The sequence below is a fragment of the Anopheles merus genome, chromosome 2R, assembly GCF_017562075.2.
Source record: "Anopheles merus strain MAF chromosome 2R, AmerM5.1, whole genome shotgun sequence".
NCBI lineage: Eukaryota > Metazoa > Arthropoda > Insecta > Diptera > Culicidae > Anopheles > Anopheles merus.
In genome coordinates, this window is record NC_054082.1 from 20,660,562 (window position 1) to 20,675,245 (window position 14,684).

Sequence of the window (14,684 nt, forward strand, 5' to 3'; positions counted from 1 at the left end):
AGATAAGCAACTGGTTGGTTGAAAAATTGGGCTTTTTTTCGTATGCAAATGCGCCGTTTTTTGTGGTTTGTTCGGGACAAACAACAATGCCAATGCACGCGGAAGTGCACGTTGTTGGCGTTGGTGGTTTAAAAAGAAGAATGGTGGCCGAACAACATCGTTCAGAGATCGGTCCGATAGGATTGGGAGAGCCGAGAGGAGGGTGATTTCTATCCCTGTTGGTGTTAAACACATCTTCTTAAAAGCGATCTCACTGCGTGTGTGTGATCGTATGACGTAAACGTAGCTCCTAATTACCCTAATGGAGAGTTCAACTACCGGTGTATGGTGCTTTTGTTTTGTTCTTGTGCCGATTTAGCGATAATTAATGAATGTAGCTTACAAAAAATACTATTTCTTACTAATTATCATGACACAAGCTGTAGGGAAATGTTCTTTTTCACCAGAATAAAAATGGTTAATAATTAAGGCCAGCTAATTACGCCGGCATGCGATACGACGGTACTCCAGAGAAGGAGTAAATTCTATTCCATTACTACCCATAAAGTGTTCGCGTGCAAGCTCACGGCCCTCGCGAAACGAATCAGGAAACGATCGGCAACAAAGCTCAACGCCGCGGCAAAAAGGTTCACCGATCAACTACAACAACCAAAAAAAACCTGCTCAAGAAATTAGTCGCACAACAGGAAAGATCACACTTAATCAAATCAAAACCTTGACACACGATCGCGTTCAATGGAAGCAGAAGCAGCAGCAGCAGCAGCAGCACCATCGCCACCATCACGAGCATTTAACATTGAAGTTAATGCACCCACTTACTCGGTACGACGCTGCAGAGGGGGGGTGACACACGGGTGTCACGGGTGATGGGCCGTACCGTCCGAGATGGTCGCACCAAATCTCCAAACCCGTTGCAACCTTCGCCAATTGCTTGCATGTTTAATAATAGGCTCAGGCATAGGTAAACCTTCGCGGTGGCGACCAATACACAATTCGGAACGGATGTAGTGTGCTCTGCGACACTGCGCGCTGTGAATGATCTTGAAGGAGACACCATTTTTTGTTTGTTTTGTTTATTGGTTGTATTCCGCCAATCTACAGGTTGTTGGCATCGTGGGTTTTTTTTGTTCATCGTTGCTGTTTTTGGTTGCCTTTCCCCTTCACATTAGGAGCATTGGGGGTTGTTTTTCAGTTGTGTTGTTCGCATCCGATCGTGCAGTTCGGAAGTGTGTGTGTGTGTTAGTGTGCTTGAACTTCTCTACGGCGTGTACTGCAATCATCAATTATGCTCGCGTGCTGTTGTGTCGCTCGCCCCACCTCAATTTGCCCGCCCGTTGACCTTTTTTCTTTCCCCTTTGCAGAGACGCACTGTTCCTTTTCCTGCTGCTGGTCGACCTGTCCAAGGCTGGCATACTGGCCCAGCTGGCGCTGTGCGGTGCCAGCCAGTCGGAGGTGACGAAAAACATTGCCCACGGCATGGAGGTGCTCGGGCCGGCCCTCACGCTCGACACGCTGGTCGAAACGCTCGTGATCGGCGTCGGTACGCTGTCGGGGGTGCAGCGGCTCGAGCTGCTGAGCGGCTTCGCCGTGCTGTCCGCGCTGGTCAACTACATCGTCTTCATGACCTTCTACCCGGCCTGCCTGTCGCTGATACTCGAGCTGACGCACAACGGCGGGGACAACCGGGGCCAGCGCAACGGGCGCGAGAATCTGATCCGCGCGCTGGTAATGCAGGAGGACAGCAAGCCGAACCCGGTGGCCCAGCGCGTCAAGCTGATCATGTCCAGCGGGCTGTTCGTGGTGCACGTGCTGAGCCGGTTCCCCACCCCGGACAAGGAGTCGGACGCGGCGGAACAGATCATCGCCGCCCAGACCCACGAGCATCTGGCCGCCCTGAACAAGACCGATACGGTCGTAATCTCGGAGCTGATTATGCAGTAAGTGGTTTTGTCTCGGTGTGTGCGTGCGTTTGTGTGTGTATGTGTATGCTTGTACTGTTCCGATGTAAAATATGATACACACCAAAATAACCTGCCCGAAAAAGGTGTGGGGGCATGAGTAACGTAACCAAACATATTAATCTTTCCGTGGCCCAGTTCTAGCTTTTGTTGCATTATTTCGTTTTTTTTCCAAACGTTTCTTCGAACCAGCTGTTTCTTCTCGGAAGACTCATGCACACATGCTGTTTGTGCAAAGAAAAAAGAATGAAAACAACACGATTAAAGTCTCACATTTCGCCTTCCTCGCGCTCTCGCGCGGAATGGAAATTTATTGTTACGTTATTGGTGTCGCTTTTGTGGCGTCGTGTGTGTGTTTTTTATGTTTTGGTTTTTTGATTTGTTTTCTTTCTTTCTTTTTTTGCAAACGGCCGCTCCTCCATCACACACGGCAAAACGCGTAAAGATCGGCGATGATCTTGACATAGTTTTTATTTCGCCACACGGTTTTGCGCTGGTCCGTTGGTTTGGTGACAACTTTTGTTTTTTTTTGTTTTGATTTAGGATGTTTTCGTTCCCATCTTTTTCTCTGTTTTATTCCGGATGATCGCATGGTGCAATATTCCAATGTGCCATAACGGGCGTATTTTGTTCATAATGCTTACTTATTGTTTGATGAAGTAGTTTTGCTTTTTCATTTCATTATTTACAGTACATTTTTACATTGCTTCATTATTCCATTATTTCATCATTTCGGTTTTGCTAGCAGCTGTAGATTGATACAATTTTGTTGTAATTAATAATACTTTTCTATAAACTACCATGCGTCTCCATCATGTTTCTGTCTTTGCATGTCTTTGTCTCATTTCTTTCAATTATTCTATCAATCATAATGAAACTTTTCAAAACTTTACTAACACGTAAAAGACACACCATCACTTGTTGCCGCACACTTTCACCACACTCTAACGTTACACTCTTCTTGCGCCCCTCCCTTCCAGTTGGCTCTCGTTCAGCCTGGAGCAGATCTTCACCTACATTCTGATCATCACGCTCAGCCTCAAGTTCATCCTGTTCGATCGGTACCAGCTGATACAGTCGGTCGCGCATGAGCAGGCGGCGCAGGCTGCCACCCGCAGGGAAAGCACGCACCAGAGCCAGGCGGCGCCAAGCGCTCCCATCCTCGTAACGTCGCCGCCCGTCACCTTCACCCTGAGCGAGGCGGTCACCGTGTGCGAGGAAAAGGCGACCCAGAGCGAGCTGAGCCTGATCGGCAAGGGCTGGCACGGGCGCAGGCCGCGCAGGCACACGCTCGTGGAGCAGAGCGGCACGGATGAGCTGATCGGTGACGGAGCCGCGGACGACTATCTGCTCGGCAGCGAGGAAGAGGAGGAGGAGATCGAGGAGGCCGAACCGCGCCCGCTGGCCGAATGCGTCCAGGTGCTGGAGGCGGACGGGCACGGCAAGCATCTGACGGACGCGGAGCTGGAGCTGATCGTGCGCGAGCGGGCCGCCCTCTGCCCGCTGTACAAGATCGAATCGGTGATCGGGGACGCGGAGCGGGGGGTCCGGTTGCGGCGCAACATCGTGCTGAAGAATGCGGGCCTCAGCCCGGGGCTGCTGAAGGATCTGCCGTTCCAGAACTACGACTACACGAAGGTGATGAACACGTGCTGCGAGAACGTGATCGGGTACGTGCCGATCCCGGTCGGGTATGCGGGACCGCTGCTGCTCGACGGCAAGCGCTACTTCGTGCCGATGGCGACGACCGAGGGCGCCCTGGTGGCCAGCACGAACCGGGGCTGCAAGGCGCTGTCCGTGCGCGGCGTCACCAGCTTCTGCGAGGACGTCGGCATGACGCGCGCCCCGTGCGTCCGCTTCCCGAACGTGCTGCGGGCGGCCCAGGCCAAGCGCTGGATGGAGGCGGAGGACAACTTCAAGCGCATCAAGCACGCGTTCGACTCGACCAGCCGGTACGCCCGGCTGCGGGACCTGCACGTCGCCATCGACGGCCCGGTGCTGTACGTGCGCTTCCGCGCCTCCACCGGGGACGCGATGGGCATGAACATGCTGTCGAAGGGGACGGAGCGGGCGCTGCGCGAGCTGCAGGCCGCCTTCCCCGACATGGCCGTCGTGTCGCTCAGCGGCAACGTCTGCTCGGACAAGAAGCCGGCCGCGATCAACTGGATCATGGGCCGGGGCAAGCGGGTCGTCTGCGAGACGGTCATACCGGCGGCCAGCCTCGCCTCGATACTGAAGACGAACGCCCGCACGCTGGTGCAGTGCAACAAGCTGAAGAACTGGACCGGCTCGGCGGTGGCGGGCAGCATCGGGGGGAACAATGCGCACGCGGCCAACATGGTGACGGCCGTGTTTATCGCCTGCGGCCAGGACCCGGCCCAGAACGTGACGAGCAGCAACTGCTCGACCAACATGGAGCTGTGCGGCGAGACGGGCGAGGATCTGTACATCACCTGCTCGATGCCCTCGCTCGAGGTCGGCACGCTCGGCGGCGGCACCGGGCTGCCCGGCCAGAGCGCCTGCCTCAACATGCTCGGGGTGCGCGGGGCCCACCCGACCCAGCCGGCCGAGAACGCGAAACAGCTCGCCCGCATCATCTGTGCCATCGTGATGGCCGGCGAGCTGAGCCTGATGTCGGCCCTGGTCACCAACGATCTAGTCAAAAGCCATATGCGACACAACAGGTAAGGGCTTGTAGTTTTTCCCTATGGGACGTGCATCTGAACCCGTCATGCTAACGACTGTGCTTTTCCTTCCCGCGCCAACAGATCCTCGGTAGCGATAAACCCAAATGTGCAGCCACTGGCCAGCAGCGTGAAGGAGGGCGAACCATCGCGCCCCACAACGTCCTAACGGCTAGCCGCAGCCCATCACCACCACCACCAGCAGCAGCAGCAGCAGCAGCAGCCAGCAGAAGTGCAAAGATGATGACACGCGGAACAGGAGGGTCAAGCGCACCCATTTAGAAACGGGCACGTGCACGTCAAACGAATCGGCAGTTCAACCCGGGGAGAGAGAGAGAAAATGATAGAACCATAACCGAATGGGGCGGGAGAAAATACACTTTTAGAGGTATAATTTATTTTTATAAAGCACGACATACGACGGAAAAGGAAAAACAAAAACTGTGCGGCGGCGACCGTCAAACCGTCCCCGCCACACGACCCATGTAAATAGTACCCTTTGGTGGTGGCAATGAAAGCAGCAATACGTTGGCAAAGGGGCGCAAGGGCCGACTAAGTTGGCCGCACGAACAAACCGAATCCGTGCACATCGCGCTCAGCCTTAGTGGATGGGGAAGGATGTGCTTTGCTTGTATTGTATATACCATTCACTTATTGTTCGCTTAACTTGTTGCTGTGGCTTAACCCGAAGCACAAACAAACAAACAAACAAACAAATCGACCAACGAAAAAAAAAAAATGGAAAATAGGATCGTGGCTACTTACACCTGTTGGTTCGATTACGTTTTAGTTTTAGTTTTAAGAAGCTCGTCGATAGCTTAGCTCCCCGACCGGGGTGGTACGCATACACACGGCCGGGGACGACCGAATATAATTCTCCTCACAATGGCGCGAAAGCAAATTTACATTAAGATTATTCCGTCACGCCTAGAGCGATTGACGAATTAGGGAACGCAATGTCACGGAAAGGTTAAACGCTTTTCCTTTTCTCCGTCGTACATTGTTGTGCTCTAAATAGAAGATTGAAGAGTGCAAAATGGGAAGAGAGTAAATCAAGGATACAACGAAACGAGAACAGGATTGAGCAGCTGCTAGAGATGGAGAGTAAAGAGGTTCGTGCGGAGCAAAGTAGGATTTGAGCAAAGCGACTAGGGATATATATTGAATTCGTTCGTTCTCTAGTTGACTCGGTAAACAGCTAAGCCACCGCGTCTAGCAGGCAAAGCTGCCATGGTCCATTCGCTTGTACATTCCTTTGCAGGATTGAGGAAAGCGACTAGGGATATAGAGTGAATTCGTTCGTTCTCTAGTTGACTGGATAAACAGCTAAGCCACCGCGTCTAGCAGGCAAAGCTGCCATGGTCCATTCGCTTGTACATTCCTTTGCAGGATTGAGGAAAGCGACTAGGGATATATATTGAATTCGTTCGTTCTCTAGTTGACTGGGTAAAAGGCTAAGCCATTGCGTCAAGCAGGCAAAGCTGCCATGGTCCATTCGCTTGTACATTCCTTTGCAGGATTGAGGAAAGCGACTAGGGATAAAGGGTGAAGTCGTTCTTCGTTCTCTAGCAAAGCCATCGCATAAAGCAGGCAAAGCTGCCATGGTTCATTCGTTTTCCAACACTCGTTCCTTGCACGTAGAGCGGGACCGGTTTAAAAGCGAAACAGCCGCAATGATCGCATCGTAGGCGAAACGTAAAGCAAAGACCGGCTAATCTGTATCTTAACAGATATTTGGCCCTGCAATCGTCTATCACATATTCAGTGACCGCCCACTGGCCCGATGAACGGCGAAAGACAAATGATTGTGAATAAGAAAATCAACCTCATGGTACGAAAGATACTATACTAAACGATGCACGAGAACGGGGGAATGCGAAAGCATTAGCAACATTCAAACATATTTGTTTTTGTTTACTTTATTTTAAATATAATGACGTCTTTGCAAAACAGTTGTCGCATGCAGTCGGTCTCCACACGTGGGTTGGTGGTTGGTGGGCTACCGTACCAATTGGTGGTGGGTAAAATTCAGATGCTAATTCCTGAATCGTCGGTATGAGTTGGTGTTTGCTGCACACAGCTTCTCACAGCGCACCTATTTGCGTATGGTTGAAGTGATATGGGGAGCAGCAAGCAACGCGTGCGTGCAGTACGGTAGCGTGGAGATGTGATAGTAGAGGCTTCCAGTTGGATGGAAGGTCAACAATGACTGGGTTGAAGCGGGCACTAGCAGCACCCTCGCGCTTGAGGTGGAGACCGACTCTCAGTATGAGACAACATATCGTAGAAATGTAGCGAGTACTACTACTGAAGCAAAAAAACACTAATGAAGAGTAAAGCTTGTTCAAAACCGAACATTCTCTCTGTGTGTGTGTGTGTTTTAGTATCGATTAACTCACCGAAAACCTTGAAAGAAAACAACTTCCCGCACGTTGGTCATCGAATCGTCATCGAGTGCTGTACGAATGAACAGGGAAGAAGCAACATTTCTACACACATCTTGCCGCCGAACGTCGTGTCGCGCGTAATACATGCATTTTTATTAAGCCAGTCTCCGTTTGCGTAAACCGAATAATACGATACGATGTTGCGAGATTGCGATGTATCGAGCCAGGAAGAGGAAAGGAAAGGACCACCGTCCCTAACATTCCAATTGAAAAGTTGAGAATTGCAGGTAAAGCATAAGCACGTACCCGGTTATGCTACCCCTTAGGAAGGATACGTTCGGGAGGGATAGAATCGTTTGCAGAAGGCCGTCCAAGCCGATAGGACGGAGCTGAAGGAGCAATTGATCACCGTCGATTAAGAAGCACGCTCGTACACACGTGTGAGTATGTGAGTTTGGCTGGGTGGGTTGCCGACACCGACACGCTTAGAAGCTCCGGCCCATGTACAGGTTCGGGTCCGGCTCGGTACCGGCAATCTCCACAAAGCCTAGCTTCGCGTAAAACTGGTACAAAAACCGATCGCTACGACTGATGCACACGTGCACGCCGAAGGAAGTGCCGTGGCAGCGCAGTGCCGCCAGCAGTACCGTCACCACCCGCTTGCACACCGTCTCGTCCTCCATGAAGTGGTCCTTCAGGATGCGGCAGCACATCAGCGACGGATGCTTGCCCAGCACGGCCGCCGGATAGTCGTTTTGGAAGCTGTGAAAGTAGTGAATACTATCGCGCACCATTTGTGATGTTCGGGAACCGGCCGTCTGGTTGGGGCCGGCTGTCTCCTCCGGGCTGCCGCCACCCGTGCTGCCGTCCGCCTGTTCCGCCGCCGGTGCGAGCGACACGGGATACTTTATGCACATCTCCGGTATCCAGCAGTGCTCCATGTTTCGGACGAACGCTTTCGCATCCAGCGCTGCGCAGGCGTACCCGACGGTCTGTCCGTTGTGGTCCTCGATCACCAGGCAAAGCTCGGGCGCCAGCGTCAGGAACGGGCCCAGATACCGGTCCGCTATCAGCTGGCCGAGGGGGCTTTGCGTTGGCCGGTCCGCCACCGGCTCGCCATCCAGTGCCGTCCGGTGGCAGATGTCGTACAGCGTGGCCTCATCGCTAAACATGTACGGGCGTATCGAGTACAGCCGCACGGCGGACGTTTCGGGCGTTTTGTACAGGAACAGATCGTTGCCCGTATCGAGCGGTATCAGCCGTTGCAGGTCGGCCACCAAACCGCCCCGAAATACCCACGGTTCCTGGTCGCCGGACATGAACGTTTCCTTCCAGCCTTTGCTAAACCCTGGACAGAACAACGACAGAGCAAAAGAAAGCGTTTTGCGAACAAACGTCTGACAAGAGTGGACCCGTAAACGGTGCCATACTTACAATTGTATCCACCCTGCGTGAACGAATTGATCGTGGGAGGAAAATTCCCCAACGCTAGCCACTTCACGAAGGCGCTCAGCAGCGAAAGCACACTGGCAATGTCCCAGACGTACGAAAACAAATCGTAACACATTTCCTTGTTCGCGCAGCTCGCGATCTTCTTCGTCAGCAGGAAAATACTTTGACACAGCGTTTGGAACGATTCCGAGCGGCGCAGCCACTCCTGAGCGTCGCACATGCTCAGATCGCGCCCATCCGTTGCGGGCCCGTTGCTCGCTTCCGTTATATCCTCGCCCGACGGTTGCCCAGCAGCAGCAGCAGCACCATCGGTGGTCGGTGTAACGCCACCGCCCGCACTGGCCGTGCTGGTTGTGCGCTGCTTTCCTCCACGGTTCGTGCGCTGCGCGCAAAGCACGTACGCATTGTTGCGCAGCCAGTAGAATTCGCTCAGTAGCTGCAGCGCTTTCGAACCGTGCTCGAACGGCAGGTAGAACAGATCGCACAGCAGCATTATGTCACCGGCAGTTATCTGTTTTTCCTGCCCATTTCTGCAACGTGGGAGAAACCCGATTTAGTATGGTGTGCGTGTCTAATGGAAATGTGTTGTTCTTCACTTACTTATCTTCTGCCATTTCTAGCGACGTGTCGGAGCTTTCGACTTGCATCGTCCCAGAGCAGGTCTGTAAGAAAAGAAGCTCACGATTTAATCACCCGTCATCTCCTGCGCCTATGCCCACACCACCGCTCACTTACCGACGTGGTTTCCGACATCACAATATCGTCGAAGTGCGTTTTCAGCTGATGCTTGGGCGAGGTCAGATTGCTGCCACACTCCATCGGTTCCGGCACGACGGACCCGCTCGCGTCCGGCTTGCTATCACCTTCGTCGTCTACCATTTTGTCCAGGGCCGGCGGTGCCTGACAGTCTGCCACCTGTTCGTCGCTTACCGTCATCTTATCGTCCGGCTCCTCGCTTGCATCCACCATCTTCACCTCGTTTTCCTCCAGGTCTAGCATTTTTGCCTCCTCTTCCGTGATCGTCTGCCGCTGACCGTCTTCGCCGTCATCTTCCCGTCGCTGCTCATTCGATTCGTCCCGTATCACCGCATCACCGTCCAGGAGTGGAGCAGCATCTCCTTCGGGGCGGCACGAACCATTGGGGCTGACCTTCTCCATGTCTACACTGTTGGCCGGCTCCCGACAACAGTCCACCGCCTCGGGCCCGTCACTTTCCGTGGGTTTCATGTTCAGCAGTGGCACCGGAATACTGGAGAGCGGGATCGTCGGCGGAATGGCGATATGGTTCACCGCTGCCACGACCGGATTCGGAATCGATTCGTTGGTGACCACCTTCGTCGCCGAGACGAGCGAGTTCATGATGGGATTGGGCAGTGTTTCCGCCACGTTCGTGACGGTGCTGCACACGTCCGCAAACAGCTGCAGCTGGGTGGTGTTGACTTCCGGCATCGGCATAGCGGTGGCAGTGGTCGTGGTCGTTGTGCTGGTCGACGTTAGCGTCATGCACGTGTTCACCGACGGTATGATGGGAATGATGGGCATCACCACTGGCAGAGGGGAAAAGAAAGATGGTCGTCAAGAGGGTTTTGCCACCCCAAGCTGGTACACTTACTTGTTACAGCCGGCTGAGGTTTGGTAATCGGTCCCCAGGCTTCCTTTTCCTGGTAGAACTCCGGCAACCAGTTGGCGATCGCATTCTTCAGCGCCAACCGTGGATGGTACACGTTCTCGGACAGGAATGCCGGCGCATCGCCCTCACAGATGCCCTGCTCGTTCTCCGTCTCCAGCTTAATGTCGGGCGACAGCGAGCTGGCAATCTTCGTGTCCGCACTGCACTTGCTCCAGAACGCCAGCGTCTGGATGGCGATGGAGTTGGCGTGAAACTCGCAGTTCGGATTCGTCACGACACCGCGCAGCAGCGGTATCAGCTCCGGCGACCGGCCACTGTACGGGCCGAGAAACACGCGCTTCTGGTCGTAGTCGTTCGCGTGCAGATTGTCCCAGATGACGGGCGGTCGCTTCAGCACCTCCGTTATCTCCTCGATACACTCCACCGTGAGCACCTTCGAGATGACCTTCGGTCCCGTCCACAGGATGTCGATCGCTCGGACCAGCTTCGAGCCGAGCGTGTTCAGATACTCGGACTGCTTGACGGTGGGCGCTGCCCGCGAGCTGCAGTACTCGGTCGGGCAGAACAGAAACCGGGGACAGTTCAGGTGGTTGAAGATTTCGTTCGTCACCGACACCTGGGCGTGGGCGAAGCTCTGAAACACCTCCTTGTCCGGTTTCGACATTTCCGGCTCGATGTCGTCGAACAGCAGGGCGAACGCTTTGCACCCGAACTGCGACACCTGGTCGAGCTTGCGCTTCAGGATGCCGATCTCCTTCGCGCTGCTGTACGTGATGTCCAGACCGGGCGACAGGGCGTAGTAAAAGTTGATGCCCTGCTCGTGGGCGGCCGCTATGAGCCCGGTCAGGTGGTCCGCCTCCTCCACCGTGTACAGCTCGCGCCAGTACGCCCGGTGCTTGTAGTCGTCCTTCGGTGCGTAGATGTACGCGTCCATGCCCCACTGTTTCAGCTTGCGGAACAGATCCTTCCGCTGCTCCGTTGTCCACGGGCGGCCGTAGAACCCTTCCACCACGCCGCAGATGAACCCTTCCGCCGGCGTATGGACGTTACCGCCGTCGGGCAGCAACTCCGCGTCGGTGGTGGTGGTGGTGCTGGCGCTGGTGATGATGGTGTTTGCTGTGCCGGCCGCTCCGAGCATCCCAGCATCCGTGCCTTCCTGCAGATGCATCCCCGGATGGGCCGGTTCCGAGGGTGCATCCGTCACCGTTTCAGCCATATCGCAGTCTAGCGAATGTTGGGCCACTGCTGTTCGTGCGCGGCGGTTCGTACACAGTTCTGTCCCGGTGGCACAGTTGCTTTGTGTGTTGGTGCAATATTCTTCCCACTACGAAATCTTGCGGCTCTCGCAGATGGTCATCCGAAGGGAGAAGGCTCCGAAAAGAATGGGTAAACTACAAGCTTACAAACACGCACGCACCGGGGGGCCTAAAATGGGGGGAAACTAAATTACACCCAAACGGCAAGCGAGTAATTTTACGCTACTTTTTTGTGTAAAAACTTTCTGAAACACCGAAATACTGCTGGCCTTTTGACATTTGACACAGAGAGTTTCTTTGTTTTGACAGCTTGTGAAGTTTGGGGAACACGCACACATCCACACATAAATGCGTGCACACGGTCCCAAAATTCCAACCAAACCATGTCAACAATAGAGCTGGAAAAGCAGATCGCCGGCGCCGGCCCGGCTCTCGATGGCCACCGGTCGAAAACTACCTCACTGTCGGGCAAAATTCTGATTGGAGTCACCGGTATGTATGGAAGGGAGCGATGTGTGTTGAGGGCATCTTCACTAGCATGCTTAAAACACACATACAAACACACTTGCAGGCGGCATTGCTGTAGGCCTTTCCATCGTTTGCTATCCGTTCGTGGCACCGGCACTGCGCCGGCACTGTTTGCCGTTCGTTCCGGCCACGCCGAATCAAATCCGAAACGTGCTTGCGTTTGTCAAACCGGCCAACCGAGGAAGCCGGCTGCTGGACATTGGATCCGGCGATGGGCGAATCGTAATAGCGGCGGCACGTACCCTGCCCTCGATAAAGGCGGACGGTGTGGAGCTAAACCCCTGGCTCGTGTACTACTCGCGACTGGCAGCGCTACGCAATGGGGTATTCAGTCGGACCAGCTTCGTCCGGAAAGATCTGTGGAAGTTTAGTCTCGCACCGTACGATCATATCGTGATTTTCGGTGTCGAACAAATGGTAAGTAGTGAGAGTGGAAATTGTTGTTTGCACTGTACAAAAACCACTTTTTGGTTGTAGATGGAGGATTTGGAAAAGAAAGTGCTCCGAGAGGCAGCACCGGGCACCACTGTAATCGCTTGCCGGTTCCCCTTTCCAACGCTGAAGACGGAGAGTCGAATAGAGGAAGGTGTTGATTCGGTGTGGGTATACAGACCGGTGGCCGCCCAACAGGATGCCTGAACAGGTCTGTTAACCCAAAGTGGTTGGAAGTGGTTCGTTAGTTTCGATTTGTACAATACACACAAGAACCTGCTTCTTTAGTAAGTAAAATAGTCCTTTTCGCATTTTTAGATCAAGTAAATGCACGGTTTTGTATAGACCAACCGTGAAATTATTTATTCATCCACCTTATAGTAATTGTCCCCAGAAAAAAAAATAATGCCGAAAAATGCATAAATTTTAAACAGTGACGTCCCTAGCATGAGCGCGTTTAAAATGTAATGGAGAGTAGATAAAATATAGCTAACACAATTATTGTTCGATGCGAAGACTAGTGCTAAGATTTTGGGGGCCAGAGATATCGGGAACCACTGCTCCCGAATCCCACAGCACCCCTTATTCCACGGGCACTTCGACGTTAATCTCTTCCCGATTTTGATTCCACTCGTGCAGATCGATGCCGAGCTGAGATTTCATCACCTTCAACGTGTTGCCAATGATCTGTTTGTGGTACACCTGGCGTATGTTGAACCCAATTTTCAAGTAAATTTCCCGCACATCCTGATCGCACTCGGAGGTGACCGTCTCGATCGCGTACAGCTGACTGTCCGACGCGTACTGCAGCACGCGCTGGATCAGGTACTCGGTCACCGGCGTCAGCCCATACTTGGAGCTGACGGCGAGGCGCGTAATGAATCCCGCATTGTCCATTGCCAGATGGTTGCGGCAGCTGATCGTGCCGATAATGTTCTTCCTCATCTTGCCCAGCTCCTGCTGGACTTCGGGGCCCGGCCGGTCGGTGTAGCACCGTTCAATATTGGCCGCCTGGGCTTTGGCGTTCATCGCTAGCAGCGGCTCATAAATCTCCGCCACCCAGCACAGCTTGGACGGGCGCAGTGCCAGCTCGGTCGATTTGTTGTAGTAGCTCCCGTAGACGGTGAACCATATCAGCAGTATGACGCACGGTATCGCCAGAGCGCACATGTACAGCGGGATGCCGAAAAAGATGAACATTAACGCCCAACCGAGCACGATTAGCTGCAGGGTGATCTGTGCAGAGTGAATAAAACAACATATTTTAACTCAACAACAAATGTATGGAATATACTATCTACAATCAGATCTTTATCGCACCTCGTCTGATCTAAGATAAGCGAGAATGTGGGCATATCTTACCTCGCGGAACAAGCACGATACAAACGCTTCCCATGCGCCCGACATGACGAACTCGCGAATAAGACGCTGCAACGCAACATTATCTTGATTGTCGTGCTTCCGTATCACCACGAACGGTTTCATCCGATTCACGATTTTGTTTAACCGGACCAGCGGGGGTTTTTTTGGTTGCCTCCAAATTCTGTGCACAGCAATTTTGTTTGTGTTGTGTTGCGCATCCCACTGACAGCCGCAAGTGACAGCAGCATCATTACCCGGTGAAAATGCTACTGCACCTATTCGAACTGCTTTTCGTAACGTGATTTGCTATTTGAAATAGTGATGGGCAAATACAATTTTTTCCGCAGTCGGATCGATCCACGGGAAAACCTTCAGACTCATCGACTCCGAGTCCGGATCAGTTCGTGTAAATTGTTACATATTTTCGTACACATTCGATGCCTTACTCGAAAGTCAATGAACTCATTAAGAATTGTCTAAACGATAATGGACAGTCATTTTGGGAATTAGCCATTTCAACGTCAACCTAAACTACTCGCCTGGACTCTACCAGACTTGTTCCGACTGAGCCGAATTTGCCCGGACTGATCCGAACACACCCGGACTCCTCCGAACTCATCCAGACTGATCGGGACTGATCCGGAGTCAAATCAGGTTATGATCCGGAGTCGGAGTCATAGTTTGCGCACCGGAGTCGGAGTTGATCCATGACTCCGCTCCGGATTACAGATCACTAATTTGAAATCATGTTTGAATAGCGGAAATTCGTTGCAAAAATATTCAGACTTAATGTTGCGCTAACGACTCGGTGAAGACAGGTAAAGAGTTAGAACAATATAAGCCACAAATGTCAACTACAATACCAACTTTCAAAAGATGCATGTTTAACAACATCTTTTTTCCTTTGAATAACGGAAGGATGCGCTCGAAGCGCTCTTAAGAAAATTGTACCATTTTCTCCATTTCCTTTCTTCAACCAACAAGAAAACAACTGA

The 14,684-nt window shown here is 52.8% G+C and overlaps 4 protein-coding genes across 6 annotated transcripts in view; 2 read left to right on the forward strand and 2 right to left on the reverse strand.

Annotated features, from left to right (window-relative positions):
- The window catches only part of LOC121589719 (3-hydroxy-3-methylglutaryl-coenzyme A reductase), a 38,748-nt gene extending 32,310 nt beyond the window's left edge, over positions 1–6,438 (forward strand). For all 3 annotated transcript variants that reach the window (XM_041908825.1, XM_041908823.1, XM_041908824.1), the window contains 3 exons: positions 1,362–1,937; positions 2,939–4,642; positions 4,727–6,438. In XM_041908825.1, the coding sequence (XP_041764759.1) occupies positions 1,362–1,937; positions 2,939–4,642; positions 4,727–4,811 (2,365 nt within the window). In that variant the 3' untranslated portion in view covers positions 4,812–6,438. The remainder of the gene's footprint in view (positions 1–1,361; positions 1,938–2,938; positions 4,643–4,726) is intronic.
- A 678-nt stretch (positions 6,439–7,116) lies between these two features.
- Positions 7,117–11,646, reverse strand: LOC121589718 (protein O-GlcNAcase). Its single transcript, XM_041908822.1, has 6 exons — positions 11,594–11,646; positions 10,094–11,536; positions 9,217–10,028; positions 9,082–9,143; positions 8,464–9,011; positions 7,117–8,377 (listed from the first exon to the last, which is right to left on the reverse strand). The coding sequence occupies exons 2-6, from the start codon at positions 11,325–11,327 to the stop codon at positions 7,515–7,517; spliced, it is 3,519 nt and encodes a 1,172-aa protein (XP_041764756.1). The 5' UTR covers positions 11,328–11,536; positions 11,594–11,646; the 3' UTR covers positions 7,117–7,514.
- A 28-nt stretch (positions 11,647–11,674) lies between these two features.
- Positions 11,675–12,836, forward strand: LOC121589724 (ATP synthase subunit C lysine N-methyltransferase). Its single transcript, XM_041908831.1, has 3 exons — positions 11,675–11,859; positions 11,939–12,312; positions 12,373–12,836. Exons 1-3 carry the CDS (start codon positions 11,751–11,753, stop codon positions 12,532–12,534), a joined length of 645 nt encoding a protein of 214 aa, XP_041764765.1. The 5' UTR covers positions 11,675–11,750; the 3' UTR covers positions 12,535–12,836.
- On the reverse strand, positions 12,668–13,940 carry LOC121589723. The gene is made up of 2 exons (XM_041908830.1): positions 13,690–13,940; positions 12,668–13,563 (listed from the first exon to the last, which is right to left on the reverse strand). The coding sequence occupies exons 1-2, from the start codon at positions 13,810–13,812 to the stop codon at positions 12,910–12,912; spliced, it is 777 nt and encodes a 258-aa protein (XP_041764764.1). The 5' UTR covers positions 13,813–13,940; the 3' UTR covers positions 12,668–12,909.
- Positions 13,941–14,684: the final 744 nt, after the last annotated feature.

What these genes read in the sequence shown, in the direction of transcription:
- LOC121589724 (XM_041908831.1), top strand. Translation starts at nt 11,751, where the DNA reads ATGTCAACAATAGAGCTGGAAAAGCAGATCGCCGGCGCCGGCCCGGCT. An exon ending in AATTCTGATTGGAGTCACCG is followed by an intron (nt 11,860 to 11,938) that starts GTATGTATGGAA and finishes ACACACTTGCAG; the next exon opens with GCGGCATTGCTGTAGGCCTT. An exon ending in TTTTCGGTGTCGAACAAATG is followed by an intron (nt 12,313 to 12,372) that starts GTAAGTAGTGAG and finishes TTTTGGTTGTAG; the next exon opens with ATGGAGGATTTGGAAAAGAA.
- LOC121589723 (XM_041908830.1), bottom strand. Translation starts at nt 13,812, where the DNA reads ATGAAACCGTTCGTGGTGATACGGAAGCACGACAATCAAGATAATGTT. An exon ending in TATCGTGCTTGTTCCGCGAG is followed by an intron (nt 13,564 to 13,689) that starts GTAAGATATGCC and finishes CACTCTGCACAG; the next exon opens with ATCACCCTGCAGCTAATCGT.
- LOC121589718 (XM_041908822.1), bottom strand. Translation starts at nt 11,327, where the DNA reads ATGGCTGAAACGGTGACGGATGCACCCTCGGAACCGGCCCATCCGGGG. An exon ending in ACCTCAGCCGGCTGTAACAA is followed by an intron (nt 10,029 to 10,093) that starts GTAAGTGTACCA and finishes CCCCTCTGCCAG; the next exon opens with TGGTGATGCCCATCATTCCC. An exon ending in CACGCAGGGTGGATACAATT is followed by an intron (nt 8,378 to 8,463) that starts GTAAGTATGGCA and finishes TGTTCTGTCCAG; the next exon opens with GGTTTAGCAAAGGCTGGAAG.